The sequence below is a fragment of the Myotis myotis genome, unplaced genomic scaffold, assembly GCF_014108235.1.
Source record: "Myotis myotis isolate mMyoMyo1 unplaced genomic scaffold, mMyoMyo1.p scaffold_m19_p_45, whole genome shotgun sequence".
NCBI lineage: Eukaryota > Metazoa > Chordata > Mammalia > Chiroptera > Vespertilionidae > Myotis > Myotis myotis.
The window spans coordinates 692,462-707,026 of record NW_023416352.1 but is presented as its reverse complement, the minus strand read 5'-3'; the positions used below and the strand labels follow the sequence as shown (position 1 = coordinate 707,026).

The window sequence follows — 14,565 nt, the reverse complement described above, 5'->3', positions numbered from 1 at the left end:
TTCTCTCGCATCGATATTGCCCTCTGTCTTTCCCTCTCTCTTCCACTCTCTCTAAAAATCAATGAAAAATATCCTTGGGTGGGGATTAAAAAAAAAAAAGAAATGAAATTCTGACACATGCTACGACATGGATAAAACTCAAAAACATTATGTTAAGTAAAGAAGCCAAGCCTGGCCGGCGTGGCTCAGTGATTGAGCGGCAACCTATGAACCAGGAGGTCACAGTTTGATTCCCAGTCAGGGCACATGCCAGGGTTGTGGGCTCGATCCCCAGTGTGGGGTGGGCAGGAGGCAGCCGATCAATGATTCTCTCTCATCATTGATGTTTCTATCTCTCTCTTCCTTTCCCTTCCTCTCTGAAATCAATTAAAATATATTTAAAATAATTTAAAAAAATAAAATAAAAAAGAAATATAGTTTTTATTGGTTTCAGAGAGGAAGGGAAAGGAAGAGAGAGATAGAAACATCAATGATGAGAGAGAATCATTGATCGGCTGCCTCCTGCCCACCCCACACTGGGGATGGAGCCCACAACCCGGGCATGTGCCCTGACCGGGAATCAAACTGTGACCTCCTGGTTCGCAGGCCGACGCTCAACCGCTAAGCCACACTGGTAAGGCTATATTTCCTTTTTTTAAATATATTTCCTTTTTTTAAAAAGAAAGAAATCAGACACAAAAGGCTACGCTATCGGAGGGTCTCATTTCCATGAAATGGCCAGAATAGGTAGATCCACAGACGCAGAGAGCAGATTAGTGGTCGCCAAGGGCTGGGGGTGCTGGGGGGGCGGGAGGTAGGGTTGCTTGCTGTGTGGGTCTCCTTTTTGGGGTGGTGGTTCCAATTGTGAATGCAGTAAATGTCATTAAATGGGAAGTCATTTTTTCTTTTGGCAAGAGAGAATAACCAAACTTCACACATACGTCCGTATGGGAACCCCACATACATGAGAGAGTCAGGGACCCACAGGCAGGAGAAGTTCCATTAAATGGTAAATCTTTCGTTTTGTGCATTTCACAATAAAGCAAATGAATGGAGGCATTATCGCAGGCGTGCGGGCCGGGGGCGGGTGACTGGAGCGTTGGTGTGCCTTGGCATCCGTGGGCATTGTTCCAGGACACCCTGCAGATACCCAAGTCCAGAAGCTCAAGTCCTTTATAGAAAAGGGTATAGTGATGTGTATTGGGACTGTGTGCTGAGATCATGTCAGAAGGTATTAAAGACCCAAAGGTGCCCTAGCTGGTTTGGCTCAGTGGATAGAGCGTCAGCCTGTGGACTGAAAGGTCCTGGGTTCGATTCCAGTCAAGGGCACATGCCTGGGTTTCGGGCTCTATCCCCAGTAGGGGGCATGCAGGAGGCGGCTGGTCAATGATTCTCATCATTGATGTTTCCATCTCTCTCTCCCTCTCCCTTCCTCTCTGAAATCAATAATTTTTTTAAAAAAGAAATAAGCTAGCTACAGAGTCCATGTCCAGGTTTGCTTGTTTGTTTGTTTTTTATATTTTTTTTTTATTGATTTTAGAGAGGAAAGGAGAGGGCGAGATAGAAACATCAATGATGAGAGGGAATCATCGATCCAATGCCTCCTGCAGGCCCCCCACTGGGGATGGAGCCCACAACCCAGGCATGTGTCCTGACCAGGAATCGAACCTGGGACCCTTCAGTTCGCAGGCCGACGCTCTATCCACTGAGCCAAGCCAGCTAGGGAAAGGTTTGTTTGGTTTTTTTAAGTATTTTTTTTATAGATTTCAGAGAGGAAAAGAGAAAGAGAAACATCAATAATGAGAGAAAATCATTGACTGGCTGCCTCCTACATGCCCCCCCCCACTGGGGATTGAGCCAGCAACCCAAGCATGTGCCCTGACCAGGAATCAAACCGTGACCTCCTGGTTAATAGGTCGACGCTCAACCACTGAGCCAAGCCGGCTGGGCTCGTGTCCAGGTTTTACGCACTTGTAGAACAATGAGAAGTGTCTTTTTGCTGATGGGTGACTTTCCAGTTTGTTAACATCTCTGCCAGTTTAGTTTCTGGGCAGATTTCAAGCATTGTTTCCCCGACCCTTATTTTTTGGTTAATCCTCACCCAAGGATATTTTTTCCATTGACTTTTAGAGAGAATAAAAGGGAGGGAGGGAGGGGGAGAGAGAGAGAGAGACAGAGAGAGAGAAACATTGGTGTGAGAGGCACACATAGACTAGTTACCTCTCCACGCGCCCTGACCGGGCCCGGGATTGAACCTGCAGCCCAGATACATGCCCTTGGCAGGGAATCGAACCCGAGACCCTTTCCTGTGTGGGCGGACGGTCTAACCATTGAGCAACACCAGCCAGGGCCATTTGTTGATTCTTGTCTGTGCCCTGACCCAGAATGAAACCCACAACCTTAGTGTATCTGGAGGACACTCTGAACAGCTGAGCGACCCGGCCAGACCCCCCCTTTGGCGTGAAGGGAGTCATTTGGCAGCAGTGGAATCTGAGTGTCCGTTTCGCTTTGCATGTGCTGTGCCCCTTCAGTGTCTGATGCATAGCTGGACCTTGAACCAATACATGTGTAAAAAAAAAAAAAAAAAAAAGAGCTTTGGATCTGTAATGTCTTTATACAAAGTTTTTATTTTACTAATAAAACATTATCCTAAAACAAAAATACTGTTTAAAAAAAAAGAAAAGAAAAAAAGAAGTGCAGGGCACTTTAACGGGCCTCTCGGGGGAGGGGTTGCAAGGAGGAACTACTGACAGCGGCGTCTGGAGCGAGCCCAGCGCAGAAGCCGCTGGAGGCCTGGGGGTAAATGAGGTGAGGGGCCGGGGGCGGGGGTGGGGGGTTGGGTGCTGGGCTCCGAGGGTGGGTCTGCTCGCACCTCGGTCCTGACATTCGGGCGGCCCACACCCTCAGCATGAAAAAAACAGGGAGCAACAGAGAAACAGATTAAAAAAAAAAAAGGACAAAAAAACGTTCAAGACAGGCAGAGACAAACACTCAAAGTCTGGGCCCAGGGCCTGGGGTGTGCCCTGCAGCTGGGGGGCGGGGTGCATATTCCCGAGTCGGGGACGGTCTCCGGACAGGATGTGAGAGAGGAACTGGGGTCTCCAGTCACGGGAGCAGCTGGGCTGCGCGGGCAGGGATCCCGGTGCGGTGAGCGGAGCGGGGCGCACGCCGCGGGCGGACCGCCTGGGGCCCGGGCTCCTGGGTCCGAGGGCGGAGAGTCCTGGGTCCGAGGGCGGAGAGTCCTGGGTCCGAGGGCGGAGAGTCCTGGGTCCGAGGGCGGAGAGTCCTGGGTCCGAGGGAGGAGAGTCCTGGGTTCGAGGGCGGAGAGTCCTGGGTCCGAGGGAGGAGAGTCCTGGGTCCGAGGGCGGAGCGGCTGGGGGCCCGGGCTCCCGGGTCCGAGGGCGGAGAGTCCCGGGTCCGAGGGCGGAGAGTCCCGGGTCCGAGGGCGGAGCGGCGGGGCCGGGCGGGGCTCCCGGGCCGGGGCGGGCGGGGCGGGGCCGGGGCGGGGAACGGGGGGCAGCCCTCCCCGCCTCTGTCATTAATTAACCGACAGGCAGCCAATTAAGGGGTGAAAGTTCGCGGAGGCGTCGGGCGTTCGTGTCTCGGTCCGCGACGGGGCCCTGAACCCGCTCCCGCAGCGCCCGCGCGGGGGCCGTGGCGGCCGAGCCCCGCGGAGTCGGGGGCGGGCGGGGCGGGGCGGGGGTCCCCGGGAGTCACGCGCCCCCTCCCGCCCCAGATCGCCCTCCCAGGATGCGGGTGCCCCGGCCTCAGCCCTGGGGGCTCTGCCTCCTGCTCGTCCTCCTGCCTCGGACCCTGCGCGCAGGTGAGCGGCGCTCGGCGGGCGGGGCGGCGGGAAGGGCGCGCGGGAGCCGAGTCCCCCCGGAGCGCGCGTTCCACCTTGTTGGCCGCCTTCTCCTCCGCGGCCCGGGGGTCGGGGCAGCACCCGAGCCCCGATCCAGGTCCCTGTGCCGCTCGGGGTGTGCGCGCCCGTCTCCGGTCTGTCCCCGCGGGCCGGGTTGCCTCGGCTGTCGGGGCGCCGGCCGCGCTCCCGTCGGGGGCCGCCCGCCCCACCGGCGCCCTCCCCTGTCTCCGCAGACGGCCACCGCTCCCTGCTGTACCGCCTGACCGCCGTGTCCTCCCCGGCCCCGGGCTCCCCCGCCTTCTGGGCCACGGGCTGGCTGGGGCCGCAGCAGTACCTGCGCTACAGTGACCTGCGGGGCCAGGCCGAGCCCTTCGGGGCCTGGATCTGGGAGAGCCAGCTGCCCTGGTACTGGGAGAAGGAGACGGCCGACCTCAGGGTCAAGCAGGCGCTCTTCCTCGAGGCCTTCACAGTCTTGGAGGAAGGAGGTGAGGGGCAGGGGTCGGACCCCTGGGTCCAAGGGAGGAGGGGCTGGGGGCCTGGACTCCTGGGTCAGAGGGAGGAGGGAGCTGGGGGCCTGGACCCCTGGGTCTGAGGGAGGAGGGGCTGGGGGTTTGGACTCCTGGGTCTGAAGGAGGAGGGGCTGGGGGCCTGGACTCCTGGGTCTGAGGGAGGAGGGGCTGGGGGCCTGGACCCCTGGGTCTGAAGGAGGAGGGGCTGGGGGCCTGAACTCTTGGGTCTGAGGGAGGAGGGAGCTGGGGGCCTGGACCCCTGGGTCAGAGGGAGGAGGGGCTGCGGGTTTAGACTCCTGGGTCTGAGGGAGGAGGGGCTGGGGGCCTGGACCCCTGGGTCTGAGGGAGGAGGGGCTGGGGGCCTGAACTCTTGGGTCTGAGGGAGGAGGGGCTGGGGGCCTGGACCCCTGGGTCTGAGGGAGGAGGGGCTGGGGGCCTGAACTCTTGGGTCTGAGGGAGGAGGGGCTGGAGGTTTAGACTCCTGGGTCAGAGGGAGGAGGGAGCTGGGGGCCTGGACTCCTGGGTCAGAGGGAGGAGGGGCTGGGGGTTTGGACTCCTGGGTCTGAGGGAGGAGGGGCTGGGGGTTTGGACTCCTGGGTCTGAGGGAGGAGGGGCTGGGGGGCTTGGACCCCTGGGTCTGAGGGAGGAGGGGCTGGGGGTTCTGAGTCCTGGATCTGCAGGAGGGGGGCCCTGCTGCTGGGCCCTGCTCACCTGTGGGGGGTACCCCAGGCTCCTATATCCTGCAGGGCCTGCTGGGCTGTGAGATGGGCCCTGACAACTCCACGTCAGCCGTGGCCACGTTCGCCCTGAATGGCGAGGAGTTCATGAAGTTCGATCCCAAGGCGGGCAACTGGGATGGAGACTGGCCCGAGGCGCGGGCCATCAGTCAGAAGTGGAAGCAGCACGAGGACGCCGTGTGGCAGGAGGGGCACTTCCTGCTGACCTCCTGCCCCCAGCGGCTGCTGGGCCACCTGGAGACCGGCCGCAGCAACCTGGAGTGGAAGGGTGAGCGGCCCCCGGAGGAATCTGATCCAGGGATCTGCGTCCCCGCGCCCCACCTTAGGCCCCGTCCTCTTCCCACAGCCTCTTCCCTGGCCTCCCAGCCTCCAGGGCCCCGCCCACCCCGGCCCATCCCCCACGGGTCCCGAGGGTCTTTCTGTCCCCAGAGGTGACCCGGCCCCTCTCCTGCACACAGCCCTCCTGTGGCTCCCAGAGCCCTGGGGACAGAGCTCGAGGCCCTCAGCCTGTATTGGGGCCCCCGGGGGTGTGGCCCCGTCCCTCTCCTGAGCCTCACATCTCTCCATCTGCACCCCTCTGCCAGGTGGAGTCCCCCAGAGTTCCCTGAGCTCACACCAGCCCTCCCCTCTCTTCTCCTCTGTCACTCTGTCCGGTTCCACTGGTGTCACGCCCAGGGACGTTGTTCTTCTGGTCCATGAGGCTCTCATTTGCCTTCTGGGGGCTCCCATGATGCCTCGTGTGACCTCCACTGCAGCACATGTCACCCAAGCTGTAAAGAGGGACAGGCCAGGGGGATTCTCAAGGGCTGGAATCGGAGCTCTTTGGTCCCTAGGGTCCCCCCACCCTACCATCCCAGCTTCCCTCTCGGCCTTCCATACGGACCACCCTCCACCTGGCAGTCAGAGGGACGATTTATCTATCAATTTATTTATTTAAAACAGATTATTTTTGATTTCAGAGAGGAAGGGAGAGGGACAGAGATAGAAACATCCATGACCAGAGAGAATCATGGATCAGCTGCCTCCTGCACACCCCCCACTGGGGATCGAGCCCACAACCCAGGCATATGCCCTTGCCCGGGAATCGAACCGTGACCTCCTGGTTCATAGGTTGACGCCCAACCATTGAGCCACACCGGCCGGGCTCGATTAATTTCTATATGTGCCCAAGTACCTGCCCTCCAGATCAAGATCTAGGACATTCCAGGACCCCAGGAGACTTTCTTGTGTCCCCTCCAATTCAATTCTCCCCAAGGAGAACAACTCACCTGACTTCTGTGGCCACAGGGTTGCCCGCCTTTGAGCTTCATACAACTATGCGCGTGTCTTGCTTCTTTCGCTCCAGCTTGTGTCGGGAGCCTGTTGTTGGGTGTGTCCGTCGTTCTTTTTCATTGCTGAGTACTATGCCACTGCATGCGCGTAACAGTTTCTCAACGCGTGGCTTCTTTCCAGACGGGGGCTGTCACGAGTAAAGCTTCTATGAGCATTTTTGTCCATGTCCGCGGATGAATCTGTATTTTCATTTATTTTGACTTCATACCCCTGAGTGGAATGGTTAAGTCATAGTCCATGTATAGGATTAGCTTCAGTAGGTGGGGCTGTGCTCTTTGCAAAGTGGTTGAACCAGTTTCGTACGCCCACCAGCTGTGTGTGTGAATTTCAGTTGCTCCACAGGTTTGCCAGAACTTGATACTGCCTTTCATTTTAACAATTCTAGTGGGTGTGTAGTAGTATCTTGTGAATTCATTTTTCACTAAGCAGATAAATGATTATTTAAAAAAATATGTTTTTATCAATTTCAGAGAGGAAGGGAGGCGGGAGAGAGAGAGAGAAACATCAGTGATAAGAGAGACTCACTGATCGGCTGCCGCCTGCACGCCCTCTCTAAAATTAAAAATTACAAATAAAATAAATATGTCCTTTCTCAAAATCATGAAGCTATTCTCCCGTCGTCTTCTAAAAGACATTGGTAAATATTTTTCTTATTTGTAAATAGCTTTCATATTTAGCTACATGATTCATCTCGAGTTAATTCTATGTAATGGTGTGAGGACAGGGGTCAAGGCTCATGTGTCCTTCATGGATGTCCAGTTGAACCAGCATCGTTTGCTGACCATCATCCCGTCTTCCCCACTGCACTGCGGTGGGGCCTTTTTCCTAAATTGCTTTTAGACACTTTTCCATTCCACTGATCCGTTGGACTGAAATTGAGTCAATAACGTAGATTTGTGGAAAGTTTTGGTATCTAGTAGTTGAGCTTTCCAGCTCTATTGCTTTTGTTATTCTGTGTCATTTGCATTTCTGTATTACATTTCTGCTTGTCAATTTCTGCCCAAAAGAAGTCCTGTTGGGGTTTTTATAGTAATTAAATTTTATCTGTAGGTCAATGTGGAGAATCGACATCTTAACAACATTGTCTTCTAATCCATGGTTTCAGTATATCCCTTTACTTGTTTTGAAGTCCTTTAACTTCTCTGAGTAATAACTGGCAGTTTTCCAGGTAGAGGTCTTACACCCTTGGATAGATTTATTCCTAAGTACTGACATTTTTTTGATGATTCTGTAAATGGTCATTCTAAAAATTTCATTTTCTAATTGTTTGTAGCTAGTTTATAGAATACCATTGCCTTTTAAAATATTTATTTATTTTAAATAGATTTTTATTGATTTCAGAGAGGAAGGGAGAGGGAGAGATAGAAACATCAATGATGAGAGAGAATCATTGATCCAATGCCTCCTGCAGGCCCCCCACTGGGGTTGGAGCCCACAACCCAGGCATGTGTCCTGACCAGGAATCGAACCTGGGACCCTTCAGTTCGCAGGCCGACACTCTATCCACTGAGCCAAACCAGCTAGGGCTTAAATATGTTTTGTTTTGTTTTTAAATATATATTTTATTGATTTTTTACAGAGAGGAAGGGAGAGGGATAGAGAGTTAGAAACATCGATGAGAGAGAAACATCGATCAGCTGCCTCCTACACACCCTCTACTGGGGATGTGCCCGCAACCAAGGTACATGCCCTTGACCGGAATTGAACCTGGGACCCTTCAGTATGCAGGCCAACGCTCTATCCACTGAGCCAAACCGGTTAGGGCTTAAATATGTTTTTAAACATCAATCAGCTGCCTCCTGCAGGCCCCCTACTGGGGATCAAGCCAGCAACCTGGGCATGGGTCCTGACCTGGAATCAACTGGCAACCTTTTGGTGTATGGGACAATGCTCAACCAATTGAGCCACACGGGCCAGGGTGAAATACTATTGATTTTTATATATTTCCCTGTATCCAGAAAAATTTTTGAATTTACTTATTTCTATTAAATTTGTATAGCTTCTTTTGGATTATGTCATATTGGACCCATTTTATTTTCTTTTGCAATTTTAATACCGTTTATTTCTTTTTCTTATCTTGTTGCACTGGCTGGGATCCCCAGTACAATGTTGAATAGAGTGGTGATAGTGAACATCATGTATTCGCAAATTCACAAGTAAACTTCACTTGGTCATACTGTATTATCTTTCATATAAATGACTTGATTCTTCTACCCTGGCCGGTGGTGCTCAATGGTTAGAGCATCGGACTGTGCCCCAAAGGGTCTCAGGTGCAATTCCTGGTCAGGGGCACGCACCTAGGTTTCAGGATGGATCCTTGGGTTGCAGGTTGGATCCCTGGCCCCCAGCTGGGGTGCATGCTGGAGGCAACCAATTGATATGTCTCTCTCACATTGGTTTCTCTTTCTCTCTCTTCCTCCCTTTCACTCTCTCTAAAAATCAATGGAAAAAATATCCTCGGGTGAGAATTACCAATAAATAAGAAAATACTTTTTTTAAAAATATATTTTATTGATTTTTTTACAGAGAGGAAGGGAGAGAGATAGTTAGAAACATCGGGGGGATGTGCCCGCAACCCAGGTACATGCCCTTGACCGGAATCGAACTTGGGACCTTTCAGTCCGCAGGCCAACACTCTATCCACTGAGCCAAACCGGTTTCGGCTAAATAAGTAAATAAATTTTTTAAATGACTTGATTCTATCTGTTAATGTGTTTTTTTAATGGATTTGAGTCTATTTGCATGAGAGATATTGGCCTTAAATTCCATTGCTTGTTATGTCCTTGTGAGGTTTTGTTATCACGGTTGCCCTGGCTACCATGCTAGGAATAGCTTCCTCTTTTCTCAGTTTCCTGGAAGAATTTGTGTAAGAACAGGATTATTTCTTTCTTAGTTGTTTTGAAGAATTCACCAATGATGTCATCTGGGCCTGGCATTTTGTTTGTTGAAAAGTTTGAATTTATGGATTCAATTTTTTAAATACTTAGTACTACTCAAATTTTATTATGTCAGTTTTGGAAAGTTGTATGTCTTAGGGATTTTTCCAGGACATTCAAATGTGCTGGAATGAAATATTTCATAATTCCCTCTTACTATCTTTTTTTCCTTCCTTCTTTTCTTTTTTCTTTCTTTCTTTCTTTTTTTTTTTTTGTTGTTAGTCCTCACTGGAGGATTTTTCCATTGATTTTAGAGAGAGTGGAAGGGCGTGGGGAGGGAAGGGGTGAGAAGAAAGAGAGAGAAACATTGATGTGAGAGAGCCCACATCAATCACTTGCCTCCCACATGCACCCCAGACGGGGCGGGGAACCTGAAACCCAGGTACGTGCCCTTGACCTGAATCGAACCCGCGACCCTTGGGTTCTCGGGCTGACGCTCTAACCACTGAACACACCGGTCAGGGCGCCCTCTTACTATCTTTGTAATGAGTGTAGGTCTGTCTTATTCTCCCTCAGCATTCCACTTTCAGAGTCTGTTGCTCTTTCATTTATTTGTACACAAATATTTGTCTCTTCCCTTAGAGCAGTGGTTCTCAACCTTCCTAATGCCGCGACCCTTTCATACAGTTCCTCATGTGGTGGTGACCCCCAACCATAAAATTATTTTCGTTGCTACTTCATCACTGTAGTTTTGCTACTGTTATGAATCGTCATGTAAATATCTGATGTGCAGGATGTATTTTCATTGTGACAAATTGAACATAATGAAAGCGTAGTGATTCATCACAAAAACAATATGTCATTATATCTGTGATTTCCGATGGTCTTAGGCGACCCCTGTGAAAGGGTCATTCGACCCCCAAAGGGGTCGCGACCCACAGGTTGAGAACCGCTGCCTTAGAGCATAAGCTCCATGAAGGCAGGGACTTTGTCTCCTGTTCAGAGCGCCTGGCGCGGTGGATGCCCAGCACAGGTGCGCTCAGGGAGGCATGGATGAGGGCCGGGTACCCTGATGGCGGGCAGCTGGGTCCCTGTCCCCCTGGGCGGGTCCCTCCCTTGTACCATCACATTCTCCAGGCGAAGCGCAGTGCAGGGCCCGCGGTGGGACCTGCTGAAAGGACTGGAGGCCCGTCCGGGTCCCTGTCCAGCCCGCCCGGCGCTGGCCCTGGGACCCGGGTCCGGGGGCTCAGGCCTGCGCGCTGTCTGTCTGCAGAGCCGCCGTCCATGCGCCTGAAGGCCCGGCCCGGCGGCCCCGGCCTCTCGGTGCTCACCTGCAGCGCCTTCTCCTTCTACCCCCCGGAGCTGCAGCTGCGCTTCCTGCGGAACGGGCTGGCCGTGGGCGCCGGGGACAGCAACTTCGGCCCCAACGGCGACGGCTCCTTCCACGCCTGGTCCACGCTGGCCGTCCGGAGCGGCGACGAGCACCACTACCGCTGCGTCGTGCAGCACGCGGGGCTGCCGCAGCCCCTCGTCGTGGGCCTGGGTGAGGTCCCGCGGGGTATGGCCTTTTCCTTGGCGTTTCCGTAGCAAACCCCTCCGAGGCTGATCGCCCCCACCCGCGGCTGCCGGTCCTGCCCGCCTCGTGCCCCACCACTGCCCCTCCTCCCAGAGCTGCCCGCCCTCTGGCCGCGGGCTCTACCCTCTCCGCCCCCACCCCGGCTGCTGCTGCCTGCCTCCTGTTCACCACGATGGGCAGTCCTCCCGGAGTCTGCCCGCCTTCTGTCCTGCTGCTGCTGCCAGTCCTCACCAAGACCCACCTTTCCCTGCCCTGAGAGACCTACTGCTCTGTGCCCCCCTTTCCCCCCACCTCCCCAGTTCTAACACCAGCCCTGCGGCTGCAGGGCCCTCGCCCCTGTGACGGAGACCCCGCTTGCCATGGCTGGTTCTCACCTGGAGGCGTCCTGCCCAGGCCCAGAACTTGCACTAGCTGGCCTCTCCGCTGCCCACACCCGCTCCCAGCCCCTGCCCTGGCTCCCATGGGGCAGAGGGTCCACTGAACACTGACAGCGTTTCTCTGGCCGCAGATTCGTCAGCCAAGTCCATGGTGCCAGTGGTTGGAATCGTCATCGGCTTCTTACTGCTCATGGCAGTGGCTGCAGGAGGAGCTGTGCTGTGGTGGAGGATGAAGAGGGGCCTACCAGGTGGGGGGCAGGGAGAGAGGAGACTCCGAGAGAGAGGGACCCCAAAAAGTAGGAGCAGAGATCTAGACAGAGAGAGGTGGGGACGGAGACCTGGAGGCGGGAAACAGACTCAGAGGGGGATAGAGTAGCTCAGACTCACACACACACACACACTCAGCTCAGAGGGGCATAGAGCAGCTCAGACACACACACACACACACACACACACACTCACACACACTCAGAGGGGGATAGAGCAGCTCAGACACACACACACACACACACTCAGAGGGGGATAGAGCAGCTCAGACACACACACACACACACACACACTCAGAGGGGGATAGAGTAGCTCAGACTCACACACACACACACACACACAGTCAGAGGGGGATAGAGCAGCTCAGACTCACACACACACACACACACACACACACACACTCAGAGGGGCATAGAGCAGCTCAGACTCACACACACACACACACTCAGAGGGGCATAGAGCAGCTCAGACTCACACACACACACACACACACACACACTCAGCTCAGAGGGGCATAGAGCAGCTCAGACACACACACACACACACACACTCAGAGGGGGATAGAGCAGCTCAGACTCACACACACACACACACACACACTCACACACACTCAGAGGGGGATAGAGCAGCTCAGACACACACACACACACACACACTCAGAGGGGGATAGAGCAGCTCAGACACACACACACACACACACACACTCAGAGGGGGATAGAGCAGCTCAGACTCACACACACACACACACACACACAGTCAGAGGGGGATAGAGTAGCTCAGACTCACACACACACACACACACACACAGTCAGAGGGGGATAGAGTAGCTCAGACTCACACACACACACACACACACACACACACACACTCAGAGGGGCATAGAGCAGCTCAGACTCACACACACACACACACTCAGAGGGGCATAGAGCAGCTCAGACTCACACACACACACACACACACACACTCAGCTCAGAGGGGGATAGAGCAGCTCAGACTCACACACACACACACACACACACACACACTCAGCTCAGAGGGGGATAGAGTAGCTCAGACTCACACACACACACACACACACACACACACACACTCAGAGGGGCATAGAGCAGCTCAGACTCACACACACACACACTCAGAGGGGCATAGAGCAGCTCAGACTCACACACACACACACACACACACACTCAGCTCAGAGGGGGATAGAGCAGCTCAGACTCACACACACACACACACACACACACACACTCAGAGGGGCATAGAGCAGCTCAGACTCACACACACACACACACACACACTCAGCTCAGAGGGGGATAGAGTAGCTCAGACTCACACACACACACACACACACACACACACACACTCAGAGGGGCATAGAGCAGCTCAGACTCACACACACACACACACTCAGAGGGGCATAGAGCAGCTCAGACTCACACACACACACACACACACACACTCAGCTCAGAGGGGGATAGAGCAGCTCAGACTCACACACACACACACACACACACACACACACACACTCAGAGGGGCATAGAGCAGCTCAGACTCACACACACACACACACACACACTCAGCTCAGAGGGGGATAGAGTAGCTCAGACTCACACACACACACACACACACACACACACACACACACACACGGGAGGGGGAGACCCAGAGGGTCCCGGAGGCTCTGATGGCCTCCGCCTTTCTCTTTCCTCAGCCCCTTGGATCCTTCTTCGTGGGGACGACCTTGGTGCCCTCCTGCCCACTGGGCCAAGCAAGGATGCTGACTCTTAGGCTGTGACAGCATCCTCAGCAGCTGCCTGACCACCCCCCGTCCTGGCTGTGACCAGCTAATGCAGCCAGGGCTTTCCATGCTGTGAGACCTCCCGGAATCCTGTTATTTCTGAGCCTCCAGAAGGAGTCCTGGGCCTGGTGTCCGCCCTCTGGATTTTTCGTCCTGTGATCAGCCTCAGTGTCCCCTCCTAATGTATATGGCTCTTTTCCACATTCACATATAACATGAGTTTGGGCCTGAATCATTGTGTCCTCATCATTTCAACTTTTTCAGGGCGGGGTGGGGGGAGGCGAGGGCATGGGTGGGGGGATACGTGGTGTAAGCCCTGGGCTTCCAATCTCCCCTGAGGCCAACATGTTGCCATGGTGGAATCTGCCAGTTATACACCAAGTCATATAATATGTTTTCATTCATAAATTTTATAAATATTTACTGAATGCCTACACTGTGCCAGGCATTTTAAAAACTTTTAAAATATATGTGTTTTCATTGGTTTCAGAGAGAGGGAAGGAGAAGAAAAGAGAGAGAGAAACATCAATGATGAGAGAGAATCATCCATTGGCTGCCTCTGCACACCCCCTACTGGGCATCAAGCCCGCACCTGGGCATGTGCCCTGACCAGGAATGGAACTGTGATCTCCTGGTTCATGGGTCGATGCTCAACCACTGAGCACACCCCCTGAGCCATTTTGAGAACTTAAAAAAAAAGTATTTTAGAGTGGAAAGAAAACAGTTTTTATTTTAAAAAAATCTTTGTTGAAATTATTATATATGTTCCCTTTTTTTCCTCATTGACCCCTTTTAGCCCGCCCCCGCCCCCGCCCCCTGTCCTGGCCTTCACCACCCTGTTGTCTGTGTCCATGGGTTATGCATATATGCATACAAGTTCGATGGTCCATCTCTTCCCACCCTCCCCCGCCTTCCCTCTGAGATTCGACAGTCTCTTCCATGCTTCTATGTCTCTGGATCTATTTTGCTCATCCGTTTATTTTGTTCATGAGATTCCACACATGAATGAGATCATGTGGTACTACTCTTTCTCTGACTGGCTTATTTCCCTTAGCACAATACTCTCCAGGTCCCCGCACGCTGTCTCAAAGGGTAAGAGATCCTTCTTTTTCACTGCTGCGTAGTATTCCATGGTGTAGATGTACCACAGCTTTTTTATTAAAATATTGTTGATTTGAGAAAGAGAGGGAAACACCGATTTGTTTTCCCAGTTATTTATGCATTCATTGGTTGCTTCTTGCATGTGCCCTGACCG

The 14,565-nt window shown here is 53.5% G+C and overlaps 1 protein-coding gene and 1 long non-coding RNA gene across 5 annotated transcripts; one reads left to right on the top strand and one right to left on the bottom strand.

Annotated features, from left to right (window-relative positions):
* The first annotated feature begins 2,666 nt into the window (after positions 1-2,666).
* On the top strand, positions 2,667-13,542 carry FCGRT (Fc fragment of IgG receptor and transporter). Of its 4 annotated transcripts, none has more exons than XM_036307107.1 (7): positions 2,667-2,787; positions 3,716-3,802; positions 4,075-4,326; positions 5,080-5,355; positions 10,569-10,853; positions 11,380-11,496; positions 13,224-13,542. In XM_036307107.1, the coding sequence occupies exons 2-7, from the start codon at positions 3,730-3,732 to the stop codon at positions 13,298-13,300; spliced, it is 1,080 nt and encodes a 359-aa protein (XP_036163000.1). In that variant the 5' UTR covers positions 2,667-2,787; positions 3,716-3,729; the 3' UTR covers positions 13,301-13,542. The 4 variants fall into 4 exon arrangements, with proteins under 4 accessions (XP_036163000.1, XP_036162999.1, XP_036163002.1 ...); XM_036307106.1 differs by lacking the exon at positions 2,667-2,787 and adding an exon at positions 2,972-3,126; XM_036307109.1 differs by lacking the exon at positions 2,667-2,787 and adding an exon at positions 2,973-3,126 and having other exon boundaries at positions 10,569-10,838.
* Positions 5,218-6,680, bottom strand: LOC118655384. Its single transcript, XR_004967261.1, has 2 exons — positions 6,356-6,680; positions 5,218-5,857 (listed from the first exon to the last, which is right to left on the bottom strand). It is a non-coding gene; the product is annotated as an uncharacterized LOC118655384 (long non-coding RNA).
* Positions 13,543-14,565: the final 1,023 nt, after the last annotated feature.

Coding starts and splice junctions, on each gene's coding strand:
- FCGRT (XM_036307107.1), top strand. CDS start 3,730: ATGCGGGTGCCCCGGCCTCAGCCCTGGGGGCTCTGCCTCCTGCTCGTC. Junction 10,854..11,379: donor CCTGGGTGAGGTCCCGCGGG/GTATGGCCTTTT, acceptor CTCTGGCCGCAG/ATTCGTCAGCCAAGTCCATG. Junction 11,497..13,223: donor GATGAAGAGGGGCCTACCAG/GTGGGGGGCAGG, acceptor CTCTTTCCTCAG/CCCCTTGGATCCTTCTTCGT.